We start from the raw sequence: 23,961 nt of genomic DNA, 5'->3' as shown, positions 1-23,961 counted from the left end.
TAGCATGTGCGCACATATTACTTTGCTATCTCATTAGCTAGTTAACACTTGCGTTCATATGATTCTTTTCTATCTTCCTCTATCAGTTATGCTAATTAACACTGGAGGCGGAGAAAGCAGACAGTTACCAGTCATCACTGCGCAAGCGTCAACCGGTTTCTGGATTGTGTATGGTTCAGCAAGACGTCCTATGGTGATGATTAATGCCCGCCTATAGCTCACACCAACCTAAATACGCCACAGGCAATCAGTTGTAACCAGAGCCACGTGAAAAGTAGACAGATTTTCAGCACTGCGTACCACAGTGTGGTTTTAGAGTTGCATGGATGTCCTCGTCACACAACTGTATCCTCTAGTGAAAATTGTGTGCACCCTTGTCGCATTGTTTACGTTGGCATTGAGTTTACCGAGAGTAGACAGCATATAACTCGTATGCTAGAAGGAATTTACACCCGCGTTATACGTGCTATACTTCAAACGACTTGCAAGGACTGATTGCACTTGTACACAGACTTGCCTGGTTTCGAATGTGATCGAGTTCTTCTGGCTAGGGCTTCACATCCCTGTAACGTATTTGTGACACTGTCTGCTTTTGTCCACTCTCCCAACAATAACTGTAACAATGAGTTACACCCCAACAAGTTCCAGACACTTATGTCTACTACTTTTCGTGCTAGCGATGTTCGTCGTGACCAAGGGATATAACGGCCTGAGCGTGATGCAACAGCGGCCTCTTGATCCGTGTTATGATGAGAACGGTAACCCCAAACGTTGCATTCCAGACTTTGTTAACGCCGCATTCGGTATACCCGTCAAAAGTAGCAGTACATGTGGGTCGCCGCCGAGTCGATACTGCGTCATGTCAACAGGAGCGAGTGGAGAACGATCGCGCATTTGTTTCGTATGTGATGCTGATCACCCTAAGCGGCGTCATCCTCCCGAATTTCTAACAGATCTTAACAACCCAAATAACCTGACTTGCTGGCAGTCAGAGCCCTACGTACAACACCCGAACAACGTTACTCTAGTTCTTAGCTTGGAGAAAAAATTCGAGCTGACTTACATCAGTTTGCAATTCTGTTCGGCCAGACCGGATTCTATGGCTATCTACAAATCGCAAGACTATGGGAAATCGTGGCAGCCTTATCAGTTTTACTCTAGTCAATGCCGAAAAATGTACGGGATATCAAACCGCGCGGCGATTACGAAACAAAACGAGCAAGAAGCGCTATGTACGGACGATCATAGTAGTATCGAGCCTATGTCTGGTGGAAGGATTGCCTTCAGTACCCTAGAGAGTCGGCCGTCTGCGTACGATTTTGACAATAGTCCCGTGTTGCAGGATTGGGTGACTGCCACCGACATCATGGTGGTGTTTAATCGACTTAATACATACGGCGACGAAGAAGATGAAATCGCCAGGGACAGTTACTATTACTCAGTTTCTGAATTCTCCGTTGGCGGTCGTTGCAAATGCAATGGCCACGCTTCCCGCTGTATAAAAGATCGCAACGGCGAAATGGCTTGCGAATGTAAGCATAATACAGCGGGACCGGAGTGTGACCAATGTAAGCCGTTCCACTATGACCGACCCTGGGCAAGAGCCACGGACGAAGACGCGAATGAATGTGTCCGTAAGTATAAATTCTGATCCTATAATCCACAAGTTTTATTTTAACACGGACATGTTTTTATTTACTATACGTACAAACATAGCAATTAAGTGACGTATTACACAACCACGGCCAGTGAAAACCTCACTAAACTTTTGTTTCAGTTCTTTTAGCTCGAAATTCCGCATACCTTTCGCGAAAAATGCAACCACCTGACCTTCAGCTGAAATCAAATCGCCATTTCTCTCTCTTGATTCAAGAACGAGGTAGAATCACAAGGTTATTATATCATCTCCCACGAGGAACTGGGCATTCATTATCAAACGCGTTACACCCATATAACACACATCTTAGCAGATCGTTGCAAAGCTGAATTGCTGGGAAAGGACTTGTTGATCTCAGTGACACACAGACAAGAAAGTGCAATAGTATATTGGCAGTTGTTGAAGAGGGAATTTAAAACAGACTCGACAACTACTTATTTAAAATATGTAATAGAGTTACACTCGAGAATAGTGCGCTAAGTGGTTGCTACTTGTAGTATGGCTTAACTAAGCTGGCCGAAAGTAAATTATACAGGTATGGCCGATGTGCACAAACACGCAATATTTGGAGCTTGTTTTAATGGGATATACTTGGCGATCAGGGTCAGTGCGATGACCGATATATCGTGGTTTTAAGTTTTTATTTGTATGTTATACAGTAGCTCTCATTTTTTTGAGGGGTGGGGGGTACAGAAATTTAGAGGAGTATGTTTAATTAACGCTGGAACGAGTACGGTAATGTCGTTATTTATTCGCCAGGGCAGATCTATGCTGGACTATTTGCGCTGAGGATTTAAAGCTCGCCTGGTGGAGGTACGTTATTCACCGGCGACTGCTTGTAATAATATTCGAGACTGTTGCCGAAACCGTGCATACGTCGTTGTTGTTCTTTTATCACCTAATCTCCGAGCGAAGGTTTCAAGTTCTCCACTGACCGTAGAATCGAGCCATTACATCCCAATTAAGTAATTAACACCCTCCTTAGCGAATGTCATTTTCAATAGCGAAGAAGGGCAGAGTGTGGAAAACCCATCAGCCCCCTGGTTTTAGACAGGCGTCCTGTCGATGAAGCAAGCACGGCATAAAGCTGTAAATTTGAGTGTTTAATGTATACAGATTTCAACAACTCAGGGTCTAGATGACCCGTTTATAATATCGCGACGACATAATGTGTTCTCACGGCTAGCCAGACGACATACTAGACAAACGTGAGGGGACAGGCTATCGTATACGATATCCCCAATGGAAAAGTACTTATAGGTCATTTTCGACTTTAAATTTCAATTTTCATTCAACACATACTTAAATAACTGTTATATCGGGTTGCTTTATGATGACCTTCCCAGACAACATTTGTCATTGACCGAATGAGCCACAGGCGTACTAGCCGACCGTCTGGTTTGAAACCACATCATATATGCTCGATGCTAACTGTGTTACCCAAGTAAACCACTGATGATAACAGAGATGTTGATGAAACTATACATACATATATTTTACATATCACTTCTGGTATACATTAATACCGACATACAAGTATATTGTAAAACACTGGGGTTTGTAAACACTTCGGTAGGAAAAATTACAACCCTTGCTTGTATTAAAACATGCACGCTACGTTAGAGCACGAGTTTAAAGAGACACGGCCAATTTCAAAGTAAGAATTCCCATATCTTAGAAGCGGTAAGTTATGTAAGTTAGTCACAACGAGAATTCGAGACATCACCATCTCGTTTTTTGAAACACGATATGAGTTTATTTCACAAATTGAGAAAGGAGCGTTACGCTATTGGGGCTGCCAATGTAAACGTCAACTCGAGTCGTACTCGGGGGGGTGGGGTGGTGGTCAAGTCTCGCTGCGTCTTTTATACTGTATATGCGGCAGTTGCAGTGTTCAAGGCAGCTATTGGAAATGACGTTCGACACAGTTTGTGTCTACCGAACCGAGACCAATAATACACTGCCAATGTAGTGAAAAGGGTGATGTATGATAATGAAAAGCAGATGCTGTTTTAATAAATCGCGAAATTTCATTGGAATTCACTGAGAACGCAGTGTTGTCTTCTGAGCGCCCGAGATAAGCTATCCGGCTCTGCCAGTGAACGTATGACAAACTTGTCGAAGAAGTATAATAGTGTTAATTCATGCTAAGCTTATTATGGGTCTCCATATCAGGGGGTTACCAATAAAGTCGGCTACTGACAGTACAGTTTACGGAGTAAACAGGGAACGTAAGCCTGTACTCGTCTAGTTTTACACATAGGAATTTTTAATCGGAAAATTACCCGACTTCAAGCAGCTTGGCAGCGATATCCTTTTGAACTAGAGTAGCTGGTGGCCATTCTGGGCGAGAATAAACTCTGCCTGCGCCAGTCCAGTAAAACAATTTGAGTGAAAACATTCATTGGAATCCCTTTAAGACTCTGACTATTAAACTCAATTAATATTCCAGTTAAGCACATATATTACGGCGTCAACAATTTGAGGTTATTTTCATCTGTGCGCCGACTGTTTATTCTGGACAGTTAAAGTATTTTCATCTGGGTTAAATTGACATGCCAAAGATGTCGTCATGAAATCGACAATATCCGACACTCGGGCTTGTTTGTGAATTACGGCCGTGTTAGGTACCACATAAACATTTCGTATCCGGTGGAGCTTTATTGATTCTAGTTTAATAAATATAAACCCCCTCCCCAAAAAAGAATAATTTGTCCATCTAGAAACCAAATTCGCCGCTCAATTTCCCGTAATATTATATAAAAATGAGTATTCCCAAGTAGCTCGGAAAACACGGTAGTTTGGAGTACAGTATTAAACACCCTGTTGAAGATGGCTTGCTTCTAAAAGATATTATGAGCCGTCATGAATTACCCCTTGGTTAATCTGTCCGATTCAGTATATAATCGATTTAATATCCAACAAAGTGGAACAAGTATATATTTTAACGACTGTAATATTAGGATGACAATGTCGTTTGCAGTATTATTAATTTGCCACGTTTATATTGCACTTCCTAAATTTGTACTACTTAAGCGAAGTACTGTTTTTGATGATAAATTATCTGTCAATGCAATTAGCAGTATAACGAAGCATTTTCTAAAAAAAAAATAGGTGTAGGGATTAAAACAGTTATGGTAATAATATATTGTAACCCACCAGTATCTTTACAGAGTAGGGAGGGCAAGGATCAATGTAAACTTACAAGAAATATAGTAACGCCAATTGTAAAAGATATCGCGATTTGGTGAGAACTCGATGTAGACGAAAATGTTAATGAAAACAAATGGTATAAACTTTGAAATACTAAACAGAAACTGTCCAAATAATTGATTCTTAAAATTGCTTTATGTAAAATTTACAAAATCGGTGGTCAGTCAGTGTCAGTTTCGAGTATGTAACTCACTAGTACAAGTACCACGTCCCGTACATGCGATGTGTGGTGCTGTGGTGTTTCGGACTCTGGAACGTTCCGAATATTGGCATGATTGGGTTGAACACGCACCTCGTACGATATCCCATGCAGTGGACGTGGGGCTACATCGTGTGTTGTAACTTTTACGAGAAAATCGCGTCCGTCCCACTTTTCAGTAAAATATACTAATATAGTGTTACGTGACCAGACAAAACAACTCACATGAACCTTACAGCTTTCCAGGTGAACAGAAATCCACAATGAAAAGCGGAGACTCAAAGCAATAAACAATGCTAAGTCCGAGTGGCAGTAGTAGAGCGATTTCGTCATGAGATCCCCGACTCCTCGATTCGTTACAACGGTTTCGAAGAGCAAAAATGAAATTGCGTGTTTTCTTCTGCACCTACCGCTACAAGGTGTAACATAAAAACAATGACGGAAACAGTTCACTGTGGGTATTGTTCAATGTACGAGGGTACGTCTATATTCACATTTATTTGTCAGGGTACCGCGTAAGTCACAGAGGGCCATCTAACATAAACTATAAACTCGATGCAAATTTGCGATTGTTTTTGCCATGTGAACAAAAATAACGTGGAATTCAATTAGGATGTGGAATTACTTTATATATATTATGTCAAGTATTGCCGTTTCATAAAACTTTTGCTTCCAAATATTTTTTTTTCAGTAAATGTTCATGTGGTATGTAACATCTGATTTCACATGGGTGCATCCGTTCCCACTCAACCATACAGAGCATTTGTTGCGGAATATCATTTACCTCCCAGAATGCAATAGAGCTAGGTGCCAGATATTACCACCTTTTCATTGTCCTCGTTATTGCTTGCCGATAAATAATTGATTGTTCAACCGTTCATGGATGATTACCATTTTTTTCATTAAAGTTTAATTATCTGTCATGACACATTGTATTCGATCATTAAACCATTTCGGATATAGGTGTTTCTCAACTGTATATGGATAAGTTTAAGATGAATGGGCACCAGTCACAAAATCGGTTTTAAAAATTATTTGAAGCTCTGGAAAAAAAGATTTGCTTTGACTGGACTGGCCTGGCGTGACTGGTCATAAAGAAATGTGATGGAGGACAATGTCGACCTTAATTAGGTTCCATGTTTCTAATACCGCCATTGATGATGTGACATGTTAAGTGTTTTCACTATTCCATTTAGTCGGTGTCAACAAGACTGGGTTGTTTTGTTGAGGTAGCTAGGTGGGAACAAAGGCCATCAAGGGATGTATGTTTCCAACACTGGCAGAAACAGGCTTTGTGCGATGGATTTGTTAGCCGTGGGCCGGGGGAGTGTAATGGAGAAGGGTACATCAATGCCGCTTCTATCCGTCTTTGTGTGCAGGTGTGAGGCATATTCAATGCTTATTTACTTGGTTTACTTAGTCAGAAAGCAGCGATGCCATTTTCTGTCTTATCCCTCCAAACACTGACACGTTGGGTACCTTTGTTGGACCTAATTAGTCGGTAATGTGGCTTGTCACCTCCAAAGAATGATTTGTGGCTGTTGTGAGACTGTTCACGCCTGTAGAACACACCTGCATTGTCACCCAGTCACACCGTTACGGAGTGATACGCAACCCCCCTAATAATTATGACGATTGGCCATAACATGTATGTGAGCTAGTGAAAAGCCTAAGAGCAAGTACCACACAAGTTGGCATTGTTAGTGTCTGGGCAAGCTATCACTTCATGTCAGTGTAAAGATACTGATAGGATATGACAAGGTTATCGTCAGCAATTTGTCACCAAGTATGTGTGAATAGATCACGTGAAACCCCTACTTGACCAGAATTGGTGCTTAGACATCCAGAGAATTTACTCTATGCAACGCCGGGCCTATAACTGTGTCGTGTCTTCTTCCTCTGCACAGAAATATAAAACTCTGTTTACATTTTGGAAGATGGTACCAGACAAACTAAAATTAGTTTAAAAACAAATTGGCGACTTTATGCGAGATGTTGCCTCGCTTGTTCTGAATATGCATGGAATCAACTACAAATTATATTACAAATAGCAGTACAAACTACTGTATTATATGTACCCAACAGTATTCTATAAGTGACGTCACTTTGAGCATCTAAATGCCGAAGTAATGTTTAAACACATGTCGCGGCTCAGCTTGATGTGCTCCAGTAGCATTCAGCTCTCAAATGCTTACACAACGTTCTTAGCAAAGGTCTATATCAATATTTTCAACAGCAAAGTAAACACTGTCAGTTGTATAGGGGCTACTTGTGGCACTGCCACTTGAAATATCCACCGTTAAGGGCCCTCCTGAGTAAGCTAATTGAGTTTTATCGAGATGATCAAGTTAAAGTGGTGAATAAACAATTTCCGACAAATTGTTGATAACCGCCATTACTAGCGCGGGCCATCATCCGCTAAGTGGAAGTTATTTATACCACTGAAGCGAGTTGAGGAAACTCCTGTTTTTAAGCAACTTTAACAAATAAATGATGGGCTACACCCCAATATATACCTGTATTTCAAACTTCTGTGTAATGTTATAATCATCCGTTTCTTTTCTGACTAAAATGCCATGAATGTTTCCGAATTACAATCTCTTTAAACCGAAGATTCGTGCTATTATCTTAAACAAATCCAGGACTGATAACGTTACGGGGAAGTTATGTTCATCTAGAAATCTTAGGGATTGGGTCATAGAATACCAGATTTGTCTAGCAATTTAAAGCGTGCTTATGTCCGCTCTCGAATAACTGTACTTTTCTGGGGGTCTACTTCATTGTCACGATCAGCAATTTGTGCTCATGTGGAAATCTTGTTCTCTCACGAAATCTATCTCAACGCTGTCACAATCCTAGGTTGGTTTTGTGACGTCGACTGTTTGCTCCGGACAATTTATTTGCCAGGCGTGACTATGGATATGCAAGCATGTTTCACCAATATGTTTGCCGCAATTGATCTGCCAACCAACACAAAGGCCGCCATTGCGTGCAAGTTTATTTTCAACCGTGCTCGCCAAACTGGATAGCACACTAAACACAAGGGTGGGTGGTGGCTTTTCGCTTGGCAACCCTAAATCTCCCATTCAATACACACAATACAATTTATTGTTCAATTAAATGTTTCCTGAATAAAAGGAAAGCTACCCGATCACCAGCAAAATATGCGCGCACCCCATCTAAGTGATCGAAAAAATGTTTCGAGTGAAAAGCCGGAGGTGTAATTTCAGAGTAAACGCTTTGTTTTGACGAATGGTGCAAATGACTTTCTTATGTTCTGCAAGCTGTTGACAAAGGAGAATTTGGTATAAACAAACACGTTTGGCGCGCTGAATGGTGTAACGTATACCTAAGCGTTACTTAGAAGTACGAGTTTTCTAAATAATAAGTAACACAAATCTCAATTTAATTCAAAACTATGTGTTCAAATACCATGTGTAATGTATGCCGTCCATAAGCTGCATTCTTGTGTAAAACAAAGGTACATTAAAAAAAATCATTGGATTTAAAAAAAAAACGTTGCGATATCTCACAAAAGTTTTGCCAGACCAAACAAAGATGTCAACTAATGGCAATATTGGCAAAACAGTACAAGAATACGGCATTGAGTGAGTATTTAGGTGTGTCCAGCCGTCAGCAGTTTGTTGATGCACCTAGTACCTACCCATGTAATTACTTCACTCGAATGTTTATTGGTGACCCACGGACCCAAACTACACAGAACAAACTTGTTTCATGTCCTTACATATGAAGGACTATGCCATATTTCGGTAAATCTATTTACCATAGAGAAAGTACGTTACCAGTACAATGCACATTCATTGGCCTAGAGAACGTCACGTGATGTAACTGATGAGAAAATGTAAAGCAGACGAGAATACATCTTTGCCACACAGCATTGCTTTTAGGGTCAGGGTATGAAACTTGATAATATTAAACAAAATTTCGTAGTCATGTTAACAACATTCCGTGTCTGTATGACTCCATTTATTGTTTGTTATAGCATTTACTAAACCCGAACTCTACAAAACTGTCAAGTTTACCGACAATAAAGTCTGAAAGCGTATATATATATATATATATATATATATATATATATATATATATATATATATATATATATATATATATATATATATATATATATATATTACAGTTTACCGTTATTAGAATGATATATCACACGCTTGTTCTAAATTATGTTGCGAATCGAATGGGCCAGTTTCCTTGTTGAAAGCCTCCGCATGTATTAGTGAATTGGACAGCCACTTTTTCAGACAATTTTCGTGTTCTTGGGTAGTGAATCTGATTGTTAAATATCCTTAAAAAACGCCAACAATCTCCTCGTACCATTACACATCCGTCGTCCGACAAATCACTTATGACTGTTAACATACTGTGATGTGCATGATATCTTAGAGTTTCCATGTTTACTGTAAATATATAAAACATTCTAAACTATTTTCTCTGATGACACTTACTGTCTGTTTCAGCCTGTATTTGCAACTTGCATGCCAGAAAATGCCGTTTCAACATGGAGCTATATAACTTATCAGGACGCAAAAGTGGAGGCGTGTGCTTGAACTGTCGCCACAATACTGCTGGTAGATACTGTCATTACTGTGAGGAGGGATATTATAGAGATCAATCGAAACCAATCACTCATAGGAAAGCATGTAAAGGTAAGCTAGTACTGGTGTTACTCAATATACAACACATGTAAGCGTAGTTTACGCGTTCTCTTGCTTGCAATGTTTTGTTTCTGAACTAATACAGAGATGTGAATATAAAACTGATCTAGATCCCATGTGTTTTTTTTCGAGAAGATCACATCAGGGGGATGGGCATTTATACGATTTAAAAAAAAATATTGATTGTTGACTAAACTAGTAAATTCTAAAACATGATTACGGTAGCAGCATAGATAAAACGAGTTGAGTATTATAGACATACTACGGAACACGGATTGTTGGTAGCATTTCTGTAGTGATTTGGTCGTAGCTAGAAAATAAAGATAGATTAAGTAAGTACGAGACGTGATCGTCCAGGCTACAGCATTTATGGTCGTTCTGTGCCATTCACAGTTCATTCGCGTGGTTGGAAATGTTTAAAAACAATGGTATTGAAATTGAGCATCAGGTAATTCTTTAGACAAACACTGGTACGGTATATGCAGTACGTGTTGGACTATGTCGAAGCTTACATACTTAATTAACCCAACTGTTCCTCTGTGACCATTGTCAAAATTTCAATTTGCTAGGGTGTTTTATTTGCTAGGGTGTTTTATAAGTTTACTCTAACTATGATACTTTCGTTTCAAAATGTATGTACTTATCTCGTTTATGTATTTGGTAAATTAAACATTTATTCACAAACATTCATTCACGTGTAGGTTGCACTAGTAACATGCATAGAAACTTTTTGTAGAATGTCTGAATCATCGAAAAATGAGAAAATTTTATTATGACCCAATCTATGTATTTATATATAATTTGTTTAGACAGTGGCGTAATTCAACAGACGTATACATACATTGTGTAATACACCACATCAATCAATATATTTAACTTTTAACAGAACATCTATTAATTCAACTGTTTTTTATTTGAGTGAACAATATCTAGTGAATGTCATAAACAGATTGCTGGTTAAGTGAATTAGCATTTTCTGACGAAAAATAATAGCAGCATTAAGTTAGCATTGTCATAGCCGATTTGTCTCAACTTTTAGAACATGCTTTACATATATCTACACTGTTTCTGAGATATTGCATACCATTTCAATGACAAAATCACTAATTTATTCAACAATTCTCAACTCGATAATTTTATTATATTTTATTATGAATATTATTGAAAAATGAAGACAAATACAAATAATTTGAAACACTGTATTTTTTTCTGTAACTACTGTGTTGATTTTGTTAGACAGTATCCCCTTTATATTATTTTAAGTGAAAAAATCGAGTGGAAGTTCTTGGGACAAACCAAACAAAAACTTCAATTATAGTGCTACAACTAATAGGTGGTAAAAAGGGTTGTATATGAATATCCACTAAAAAAGTGTTCTTTAAAAAAGTCACGATAATGCGTGCAAGAGTATACTATTTCAAACAAAAATTACGAGTTGGTTCCCAATTTAATACAACATACTACAATTAATATATGGGACTGCATTTTTGTGTGTGGAAGATTTAAATTGCCGAAAAAAAGATATTCTGCACTAATTTGCTTCAATAAACAGTGGTATACAACAATGCACTAACTATCTGTAATGCCCAATCTGTATTTTGTAAACAGACACACCCTAACAGTGAAATGCTCGTGAACAAGCCAAAAGTAAATATTATGTAATTTAGAAGGGGTAGTTGTTTGCTTGTTGGGCCCGGGCTAACCTTTTTCTAGTTCTTAGTTTAAGTGACAGGTAAATAAATATATGGCATGATTTATTTTAATCTCGACAACCGGGATTAGTAGCAATGGCTATAGAGATGCCACGAGGCACTTTCTGATTAATTGGCTATTTCTAACTTTACAACATTTTTATTAAAAATATTATTCCCCGAAATCAAGCCATATGTTTGTGTAATGTAGTCTGTAACGTGATGTGCAGTTCAATGGCAAAACAACAACTCCTACTCCATACGATTGGCAGAAATATTATTAGGTTTCACGCGCTCGAGAACTTGAAATAGTTTGACAGGTTTGACGTTATTTATTTCATTAACGTTCGAGATTTTAAATATCCTACATACCAGTGTTGATATTTCTACTAATCGATCTAAAACTGTTAACTCTGTATTTACATATATCACGAGAGTTTCCCCGTGGGAAGAGCGTCCTTCTAAAACTATGCGAATGCGAGGGACTCAACGAACATAAACGAAATTATTTTTGTAACTACACTTACTGAAATAATACAGACAAGTATGCGAATTCTCTTCATTGACGGGTAACCGGGACATTCAATAATTAATTCATTCATTTACTTATTTATTTAAAGACAGTAGTCTGAGTTTTTCATTGCCGATTTAGAGACACATTATCATACCTATAAAAAAATATATTGGCAGAACACTGAATTGTAATGTCACTTCGCCGATATTACATGTACACCTATTTCCAAACCTGATTTTTTGTGGGAAATGTGTGTAAGAACAGAGAACTATAAAACATCGAAACGGTATTGTGTGTGACCTCACGAGCATCCTATAGTTCGCTGCCCTGAACACATTCTATCGAGAAAATAAATGAACTTTACCTGGAGGGGTTCTCGTAATCTAGAATAGGAATTTCATGTAACTCGATAACTCAGAACATCAAAGGTCATACACTGAAAATGTTAAGTGTACAGTCAGACTTAATGGGCCGATTTCTGCATTGACAGGGTCACTATCAATTTTACTAAACACGTGTTTGATCACGAACCTAATTAATTGGAAGCTGGAAATTTAATACTTTCAAACATGGCAGTGAGTTTGCATATTTACTGAAAAATAAAACGACCTGACAGTAATAAATTACCTTCCTAAGCTCCGTCTACGTAAAAAGGAAAACATGGATGGTAAATATTACACATCATAAATGCCAGACAGTGTATGGAAATTAACAACACCTAAGACGTGAAATACAGATACATTTCTAGGAATCAGCATTGTTATTAATCGGTTTATTCACCCATGGTTGAATTTACTGCATGGCCATATTCGTGTATCATATTTAATATATTGTCTTATTATGGTAATAAGATGCTAATCTAATCAAGATAATTGTGTAACGTAACACGCATAATAACCAGAGCATACACTTAATGATTTTATGCATGGGATCCAAAACCTCAATTCAGGTAATTTTAAATGCATGACTCACACCGGCTTTATCAACTACAGAAATAGTATATGTACGAGAAAGTGTAGCAGCTGACGCCAATTTGAAACTAAGGCCCTGGAGCATTTTCTGTCAGTTAATTCCTCACACACCCATTTCATTTAGCTTGCATGATTAAACGATCGGTTTACGTGGAAATATAATTAGAAGAATGCGATGGAGAATATATATCGCCCGAAAACGCAGTTTACAGATGTCTCGATACGATTCCAGTACTGCTGTAATAGAGTTATTGTCGAGTCTGTGATGAATATTATAATAGTGAGATGTAATTTTGTGCTTGTACATATTGGATTATGTTATAAGTCCAGATGAATAATGCCAAAAGCAGCAAAATCACATCATTTCATTTTAAGTGTGCCTAAAATATATGTCCATGTGATTTCTAGAACGAATATACTCAAATCCGAATGTTGTACTATTTGCTGTGTGGCCGTTGTGAGATCGGTGCCATTTTATAGAATACCATCACACATCCGTAGCACGTTTTATAATTGTATTCGACACTGTGCCCCCGCGAAACATAACTCACGAGGTATATCAGTTTCACTTAGGGTTAGAGGTGTCGTCAGATATTAGGATACGGTAAATTGAATGTCGGAGTTATCTTCAAGGCTATCACAAACCTGAAATTGAGTCATTATGATTGTCTTTATTTCGTATAAGACCAGTAAATTGTCATTTATAATATTCACTGTTGATATACAAATGTGGTTGATTTATATCTTGATTTAGCCGTGAAAACATGAAGAATTATTTCGAGTTTCTACACCCAATATTCGAGTAACTATGGAGTCATACTATTTAATGAGACGGCAACTTTATATTGTTAGATTATGAACACGTTATGTAAATCTTAGCTTTTGTATTATTATTTCTTACAAATAACACTTATTGGCTACGGTCTAACGAATACGTCAGCTTTCAGCACTGACAATCAGTACTGATTGAATTTACCGCAGCGAAACGGATTTATTTTCTAGATTAAACGAACGCTGATAAATATATTCACAATTGAATGATTGGATATATGCAACCAATCAATATCAGGCACTGCGAGTATGAAGAATTCTTTTTCCGCCTACGGATAAATAAACATCTATCCATATACTATAGGTGCCTTCATCTAAACAATCAATTGCGCCAGACGTGAAGGGGTTACGACCAACTAATAATACATACTCCAAATGTAATGTAACTATCTACGAAAACAGTCAGTCACGCGAGCGGAATGCGAGACAATTTCTGGAGAATATTTTAGGAAAGCCTTTATTGATTTTAAAACCAGTTGACGATGATCGAATGTTTTACTATTTTAAGAAATAAGCCTATCATTATAGTGAATGTAACGCGGCAGATACATATAATCTATTCTCACATGGATCGTAGTTTTTAGCTTTGGATATTTACAACTTCGAGGCGGCGTATTCTAAACGCATCTAAAGTATCACCATCATTCTACATCGTATTGCAGACATTGGCATAGTGACATTTCACATCAATATAGACGAGTTCTCATCATACCTACCCCTACATGTAATAATTAAACATTTATCTGTGAGTTTCACATTAAATTGTTGTACCATTACCGGTAAGGAGGCAGATAATAACAACGTGTAAAAAATAGCACACACAATGTATTTATCCCCTAATTAGTTAGTAATAGGCAGTTTGACGGTAATTAAATAAACGCAGATACCGTTAGAACAACTTTGTCTATGCGTTTTTCTATATAGAGGAGATATTTGTCTAGTGCATTCGTTCTATATTCAGATAACTTAAACTAGAATATGAAAACAAATATACACCAATTTGTTTAATTGTACACTAGCTATGTTATTTAATGATTTGCTACACACCTCATTTCCTGATTTAAAATGAAAACAGGGTTCGATTCAGCTGTTCTCATTAATAAGATGGGACTGGAAGGTCATCCATGTTGAATCATGAAAACGTTTCAACTATTTCACCAATAGTATTTGATAGAGGAAATATCTTTCACCGGCGCACAGGGTTCTTGATACTTGGTAATCCCCCAAAGGGAGGAAGAATTTGTGATGCGTTACATTTGGTACTGGTCGATGACCATCGTCATAGGGAACTTTCAAGTGGAATGTACTGACATACTGATTCAATTTACAAACATTTAAAAGAAATCCCGAGTTTCATATGCAAGCACGTTAAAACACAAACGTATCAGCGCACATGTGCAAAACATACGTTATCATTTCGCGTATAATAAACCACACGGACATATTTATATTTGTAAGCTTTGACCTATTTTTTCACACATACCTCCTTATCAAAGAAAAGGACTAGGCAGCTGTCGGTGCCAACATTCTAACATTCATCTGTTTCTTAGCTACACATTTAATGCAGTAGCGTCGAATAACATGTTGTCATAGAAACATTATTCGTTTATTCGTGTGAAGATTGTCTCTAATACTAGTGGCATGAATTTATATTCCAGCAACAAACATGGATAATCACATGTCAATACACGAATGATGATAATTTCAGAAGCGGCGGTACACAATTTTGCATGGGGCGAGATTTGCTCACTAACCTACGCGGAAGGCGCGACCTTACTAGGGGCCCGGGGCATGCTTCCCTTAAACATTTTGAAATATATACCCTCTGAAACGTTATTTCCTGCATTTTGAGGGGCAAATTTTGCTGACATAAAGGGTTTTTCGACTGCTCCTCAGCCCCCCCCCCCCTTGTGCCGCCGCCACTGAATTTATATGAAAAAATACTTTCCCTACATAGGTGTTTTTTGTCAGCGTTATTCAACTTTAAAAAAAAATATGTTTCATTACGAGGTGTATATTGTGTTGTTCCGTAGCATGTGAATGTCATCCCGTGGGAGCTGCCGGAGAAATATGCAACCAGACAACAGGCCAGTGTCCCTGTAAGGACGGCGTAACTGCGCTCACGTGCAACAGATGTTCCCCGGGTTATACCCAGAGCCGATCTCCGATAGCACCTTGCATAAGTAAGTGTACATTTGTAACTTCAATGTGTGTTTTATAATATAACTAACCGTGTGTGCCGGAATGCTAATGTTTGAAGTTTGTTTCTTAGAACGTGCATCAATATAATGACGTGTTTGTAATATTGTGTTTGTCAATGACTCAAAATGGTGTGGTGGCGCATAAGTCAGCCATTTGTGCAGCATTTCGGAACCAGTTACAATATCACCATTTGCAGTTATATAATATATATTATATATATATAATAGTACTATAATAACATATATTACATATACGTCATTTACAACTAACATACCTTTCTCAAATTGCATGGTTTTGGCCTTGGCCTTTGTAGGAAGCTTCGATTAGCCATGGCATGTACAAGTTTGAAGCGTTTTTGCAAGTGTGACCATTTAAGCATGCGCATTTTAACACAGGGAATTGTAGAAGTCTTGCTCTAAACCTGCTACACTGTGCCTGTCATTAACGAGTTTTCTCGCTCGAAAATCACACTGACGTTGAAAACATTCCATGAGAAGTTACTGGCGAGGCTGTTGTACGTGGTGACTTCCGTCATGCTACACCGTCATACTCGTCATATAATATATACTATCAACACTATTTTGGGTTTTGGATATTATTAAATATTGTATTTCACAAGTGAATTCCGAATACCATAAAGCAAAGAATGGTTAAATCCATTTTTTCACCATTAGAGTTTCAAGCCGTATTTATTGGCCTGGGAACTTTTAAACAGAGTGAAATCTACATTAATGAATGCACAAAACCCAAAATAAATGTTTATTGTAAAGATGATGGACTTGTGACATATAGTGATGATTACTGTATCGATACCATGGTAACCATGAACCGATAGAGGACACACAAGATGAAGAAATCAAAACGTGTTTATTGTCAAGATGTGTGCACAGCCCAACATCCATTTCACTTCAAAATCTAACTGGGAATATTGACTCCTGTCGAGTATACTGGATATGAATTTGTGAATCACTGAGAGAAGAGATTTAAAGCATGTTAGGCTAATAGATATATTTTTTGTGAAAGTATATAATAACTCTAGAATAATGATGCGACTAACTGTAGCTTTGATTACCAAATACTCTAGCCGGACCAGTTACGAGTTGATCACCAGCAGCGTTCGTATGACCGGAGCATTAGAGTATGATCCAAAAATGTATACTCTATTGCTTTGCACTCGGAAACCCCGGTTTAAATTATTTGCGAATATTGTGGTGATCAACTTGTCACTGGCTCCACTACTGCATGAACGACTTGCCTATAAACTAGCATGACATTCCACCTTTTATCCGTGTGAAATTAGTTTCAGTCAGAAACATAGAGAAAGGGGTAAATATTATTTTCCTGTGAATGACCCATTGCAGCACATTAACGGGAAATATAGTTGGCTTTTGAATTTACAAATCACACTTCTAAATATACAGACAACCAGAGGTTTATTATTTGTATACATAAATGGTGTTGGAGATTAAACTTCAACTGTCTTACATCAACTAAATTATCATCGCCATTGAGAAATACGTTTTTAGCATGGTGCAATTCACAGGGAAATGGGAGCTATTCGGGGAAAAACAAGACGATCTACATTATTTGCAAACTGTTACTAATTGTTACGAATTTCTTTTCTCTTTTCCTACAAATTTCCTTTCCTACCTACCACCTACCCAACCCACCTACTCCTGTATATGGTTAGAAATCACGACAGGTAAATCTATTTGTGTTTTTGACAAGTGTAAACATTCAGGTTCTGTAAATCTTTACTTTATATATATGTATAAACACAGAGCATGAATGTGTTGTCTTTGTAAAATATAGAACTGTTTAAAGAAGGTTTTTTAGTCACCAAAGTCAGTTATAAAGTAGCTGTATTTCATACAATCTTTGTATATGCCATGGCTTTCATTGACAATGTTCACCCTTCACCGATACGTTGACTTGCATATATATACCAACGAATATGCTGTATATGGATACTTGCCAAGCGTTATTACTTATTTTAATCGGAATATGTTGTTTGTGTTTTTCGATACATCCACCATTCACAGTTTGAACTCAATATTTATAATTCTATCAATTGTGCGAGGAATTCAACCAGCAGTGCTAAATCATTGTTACTCATGTTTGTGATTACTTTGCATAATCCTTTTAAGCATTCGTTAATTACCAAATCAGGCGAAGATCTTTACAATTTCGTGTAAAACACTTGTTTTGGAGATCCATCATATAGTTGTCAAATGAACGTAAATATCAATGCCATTTCCCCCCAGTCTCAGGACCAGGTCATCTTCTACTGGTATATATTAGAGACATGATGATTTTGTTTCCCAATTCAGTGTGCAACGATTACCACCCGAGAAGACACGTTCTGCAACAGTAATCATTTATCTCCAGAAGCTCCTTTTCTTCTTCTCATATATCCATGGTGACTCAACAGAATGTGAACATGACTAATTTGTTTAAATCCAATGAAATGCAAACAAGCATTACGCTTTCTGTGTTTCCTCTTGTAATACGTATGCGCATTAGGGAACAACTATAGATCCACGATCTCATGTAACATGTTTTGCATTCTTGTTTCCGCAGAGATTCCTGTTGAACCGCCAGCTGATTTCACAACAACTCCAGCAACAGTTAATCCAGGTAGAGTGTCAGATTTTATTAGTGGTTTTTTAACGCTCACGGAAATACCAGAAGCAAACTGTCATAATATTGTAGTATCAATGTCGCATCCCATATGTAAAAACTTGTAAATAGATGTGGACTGTAAACAGTTTCAATACATGTCAGACAAGCTATCGTGCAGACAAATTAAGAACGCCAGGCCTGGGTGTTCTCAAGAGTAAATGTAGATGTATGAGAAAATGGTGCTTGTTTTGATGCTTGTTGGTGTGGCGAACTGATAGTTCTTTGTACGAACTTAAGCACTTGTGTAACTGATTTGGATGGGCAGAAGATGTTTATTTTAATTGCACCCCTTTAGTGGAAAACTCCCCCTATAATTATTTAGCGTATCGTCACGTGGTGGTTGAATCAACTTTCACTAAAGTTAAAAGAATCCACTCAACCATTTGATAAACCCATGTTGACTGCTCTTATTTATATTGGATCGACATTAGAGGGTTATGAATACATACGACTCTAATTAATTACACTTTTCAATCAGTATACAATGTATTTGTTTACTTAATTAGCCAATCCTTTAGTTTTGAACTAATTAAAGTTAGACACGACGATTTCACAGTTCACTTAACCGGTTTCAATTATTAACCAGAAGAAATATAACATTGCATTTCCTTTTCACGAATCATAGGAGTTAGTATATCATTAATGATATAAGTAACTTTTTTTAATATATATATATATATATATATATATATATATATATATATATATATATATATATATACATACATACACGACTATAAACAAGTCTGAAACTAAAAATATCAAACTAAAAAATAGTGACGCAAACATTAAATTAATTACTAGAAAATAATAAGTTATATGTTTTGCATCAATTGTCCGTGATGTGCTAGTTATTTCCGGAAGTCAAACACACATTTAATGGGCGAAACTACAGAGATTTGCCAAAGGTCGCTTTCCTAACAAACAATAAAATTCAAGAAGTCGAAGCATTGGTTCATGAATAAATGTTACCACTAATTGTCCATGACAGCAACCCATTAAGCAATATAGAAGTCATCCAATTAAAGCTGACTGGTAGTAAATATTGACAAATTGTCTTTGAATGTAATACACATTCGTGTCCTGCAGGCAGTTTGTTGGCAAGAATGAATGTAGCTAATTGAGTTGGGAAACATCACAGCTCCCCTTAGTGACTTTAAACATTATACATTGACTGGATGGAAAGAACCATTCATTATCATTTCTGGCTTATGCTTCCACAGTACACGTAAAATTACGAACCAGCTAATTGCTCATTAGGGTACATGACTGGGCTGTGCTTATTGGGGAATTGGATAGAAGCACAATCTTTTGGGTCATTGGCCGATATTTTGTTTAGATCATTTGCCATTGGGATGGAGGGCTGATATTCGTTAAGGTGTTTGGCCATTGGGATGGAGTGACAATATTTTAACATTTCTAATCTTATTTGCCATTTGGTACATAGGGCTGATATTTTTGTGATGAAGTCATGAAGGCCAACATGAGAGCTAAAATTCTGTCAGGGCTCATTGGGTTGGAGGGCCAACATTCTTTCAGAACTTATTCATCTGGAAAGCTGACAATCTTTCTGCCATCCATCAAAATGCACATGATCAACTTCTTTAAAATTAATTGTCTGTGTCCTTATCCCAAAACTAACATTTGTGTAAGTTTATATTTTTAAACAATATTCTAATTTTCAATGATACATTAGGCTCAGGCTCATTACATGCCGAGAAGGGGTATGGCAATGACAAGAAGATACATAGCATTACGATATCATGCAGCTATTCAAATGAGATACATTGTCATGCAAATGATGACATCTAAACTTTGGATATTAACAATGTCTTCCCCCATTCATGCAAAACTTATTGTCTACATAGACAATACATGCAAATATAGTAATAGTGTTTACACTGAAACCATTGAATTTTAGCGTAAATATTAACAGCAATGAAGCAAAATAAAATGGTCAGTTTAGGTAGTTGTGCAAAGTACAAAAGCTGCGAGTTATATTATTAACAAATTAACCTTTTCACCACCAGACATTCTCTCCCACATTTGTCTGCACCTTTTTCTTATAGTCTTCAATATTTCTAGAAATAAACCCTAAGTTTGAAGCCGACAGACAAAATTTGAGTCAATTTTCAGTTTTTACTCAACTGGTGGTGAAAAAGGTTAATGCCAATTAGCGTTAAAATCACATAATCAACATTATGTTCTATTCCATAACAACCTATTAGTACAGGTTTGAATAGAAGCCAACTGAACCCACAAGAAAGTATTTAATCAAAGACATACACACACAGATAGGAACACACAAAGACTCCCATGTGTGCAATACAATAAGTCAATAAATACAATGAAGATAATATTTAATATATGAAAGCTGCAAAAGTTGTACATCTGAAAAATCTGTACAGCAAAGATGATAGAACACAAAAGTGTTTTCGCTAATGTCAATGGGATGGAATATAAAATAATACATTTAAAAATGAGTAAACTTTTTTAAGCATAAGCTAATGTTTGAAGTAGTTATTGCAGTTGCAGGATTGGGTGGGGATTACAGGTATACACTAGTAGCTCTATGTTTTAGTGAATACATACACACACACATACAGACTGCATGAAAGAATGTGAGATCAGTGTATATGACCCACATGAAATTCATCATCGCCTTCGCCACTGTGCCTGTAGTTTAGTGTAAACTTGCTTATAATGAGATTTGCACGTTTCGCGAGATGTCGGCACATGACTGATGTGTGGGTATCAATCAACAACGCTCTCTTCGCTCCACATACATTATATTCTTCTGGAGTTTCCCAATGAAATGTTATCTTATTTTCTGTCTACTTAATTATAAAGATTTAAAGATTTTGTGTATAAATCAAACACTTCATGATAAAATTATGTAAAGCATCATCTTATTAAAATTTTTGCCAAAAATGTCAAATACTGTCAATAAATGGACTTGATCATTCTAAAAACTGAAAACAAAAAGACGGAAATATTCAGTCTTAATGCATGGTTTTAATGTGATGACATTAACAATAACAAGATATATGTGTGTAAAATACGAGAGATGACAGTCTCCCAGCTGATGTCTGCGTATGGTAGATGACCCCAAAGGTCGGCAATGACATCATCCAGTGAATCATAAAATATCTTTTGTAGGGCACATTTCTCAGCTAATATGGCATCACTCTATGTGACCTTTGACCTCTGATAGTTTAGTTGGGTGAAGGGGGGAGAGGGAGGGGTAGAGGATAGTTTCAAGTTCTTGATGGCTAGATGAAAAAATACAATTCATTAAATTTATATAAACAACTATACTGACACAGATCACCAATATATAGAGGTGTTAATTGATATGTATTTATTCATGAATACTTGACAAATAATTAGAAACTGCCAAGAGTTCAAATAATAATTGCATACATTCCGATTTCAAACATAAATTAATTAGCGTATATATTTTTTGATTTCATTTCTAGGCTGTCCAAAATGTAAAGGTAGTAGCCGCAAAGTCAATATGAACAAATACTGCAAGAAAGACTATGGTAAGTTAGATAATTATTGGATATATTTAGTTTAAGGAAGATGCTTACTCTACATGCCAGACAGAAGTCTCAAAATAATTCACACAGCCAATATTTGATAAAAGACATGGGAGAATACAGGCACTGGCAACTGCGGCAAATAGCAAAAGAAATGGAATGGTGTTTTGTGTGACATCTTTTGGTGTGCCATGTACTATTATGTTAGTGTCTGGATGCGCGCAACAAATCCACAATCACATTTTTTCCAGTTGATATCGGTTTTAAAATGTGCTTAAAATGTTAAATATGTTTACAGTAGATTGGTTTATGTACTGCTCAGTAGCGTAGATTTGTTTTTGAATGAAAATAGATGAACAAAGATTATCATCATTTATTTACATCAAGTTCTACAGAAATTTGAGTCATGATAAAGCTACTGATTGGCTACCGAACCCTAACACCTAACGGTCTGACCAATCAGAAAGCAGCATGTTTTCAACCTATCAGATTCTGCCTCATACATATACTTCAACTCAACTGAGAAAGTTTTCATGAATATATTGTATACAATTTGTTCAAAATTCTACTACAGTATGTCCTACTGATATTATTGTGTTGCAGAGGCATCTTTTTGTTTTGAAATTTGCCAATCAAAAAAAAAAGGATTTATATTTATTTTTACGTGTGAGCCAACTTAAACGTAATGTTTAAAATCACATTTGAGCCCTAAACATGATATATTGAAGAAAAGACAACAATTGCTTGTCCCTTGTATTCGCTAGTGTCTTTCATTTGATGAATATGTCATTATTATTCATAATATTCATACTTATCACATTATCATATTAGGTGATATTGTAAAATTTGATAACTTGGAGGGCAGTCACAGTGATGTCACTTCATGAATATTGCGCCAAATTTATTTACATTACTTGTAAATAAACTTGTATCACTTACTACAATTCTTTTAAGATTTACGATAAAGACTTTAATTTCTTAATTGATTAATTTGACAGCCATCACTGTAAAATAATGCCTATATAATTTCTTTCTCTTTTTCGTTCTGTATCAGCCGTTCAAGCGAATATATTATCTCGGGAGCAGACAACTGATTGGGTCAAGTTCACAATCAATGTAATGACTGTATATAAGAAGGGACAGAACAAAATCCGCAGAGGTGATCAGATATTATACGTGCATAACAGAGATCTAACGTGCAAATGTCCAAAACTGCGACTTGGTAGAAAATACCTTATTATCGGCAACGACAACAAAAATCCCAATCAAAATGGTCTTTTAGCTGACCACAAGAGCTACGTGATTCCTTGGAGGGATGACTGGAACAGACGAATGAGAAAATTCCAACGAAAAGCTAGGAAGTCATGCTAAAAAAAAAATGAAAAAAAAAAAAAAGAACTATTGGCTCTTGGATTTTGGTTAAAAATGAAAAGAAAAAAATAATTTTATAATGTTATGTAAATTTTCAATCTATATAAAAGACGGAAATTTTAGGTGCAACGTATTTTAAATCTGTATCCTGTAAAACAACAGAATTGTCACACATTTACACTGTTTGTAGAGTCTACCTTTGACCTTTACCCCAGAAGGGAAATTCCATACAGGCTTACCACATCACTTTCTGATTAACAACATCCTGTATAGCTAGGATCAGTAACCAATTGTATAAGGTCACACCCACCTACAAACACATACATACACAAAATAGTCATGATATTCATACTGTACATTTAATGAGCCATATTTCAGTTAGAAGTGTTCCAATACA

The 23,961-nt window shown here is 36.8% G+C and overlaps 1 protein-coding gene across 1 annotated transcript; it reads left to right on the top strand.

The window, feature by feature from the left end:
- Positions 1-267: 267 nt before the first annotated feature.
- Positions 268-23,897, top strand: ntn1 (netrin1). The gene is given in 6 exon segments (NM_001164928.1): positions 268-1,634; positions 9,563-9,751; positions 15,801-15,950; positions 18,550-18,606; positions 22,131-22,196; positions 23,248-23,897. Coding segments are annotated over 6 exon segments (1,791 nt in total). The 5' UTR covers positions 268-622; the 3' UTR covers positions 23,565-23,897.
- Positions 23,898-23,961: the final 64 nt, after the last annotated feature.

Source organism: Saccoglossus kowalevskii, chromosome 8 (genome assembly GCF_978046115.1).
Source record: "Saccoglossus kowalevskii chromosome 8, keSacKowa6.1, whole genome shotgun sequence".
In the NCBI taxonomy this organism is placed as follows: domain Eukaryota; kingdom Metazoa; phylum Hemichordata; class Enteropneusta; family Harrimaniidae; genus Saccoglossus; species Saccoglossus kowalevskii.
The sequence above is the reverse complement of the archived record's forward strand: the minus strand, read 5'-3'. Positions and strand labels throughout refer to the sequence as shown.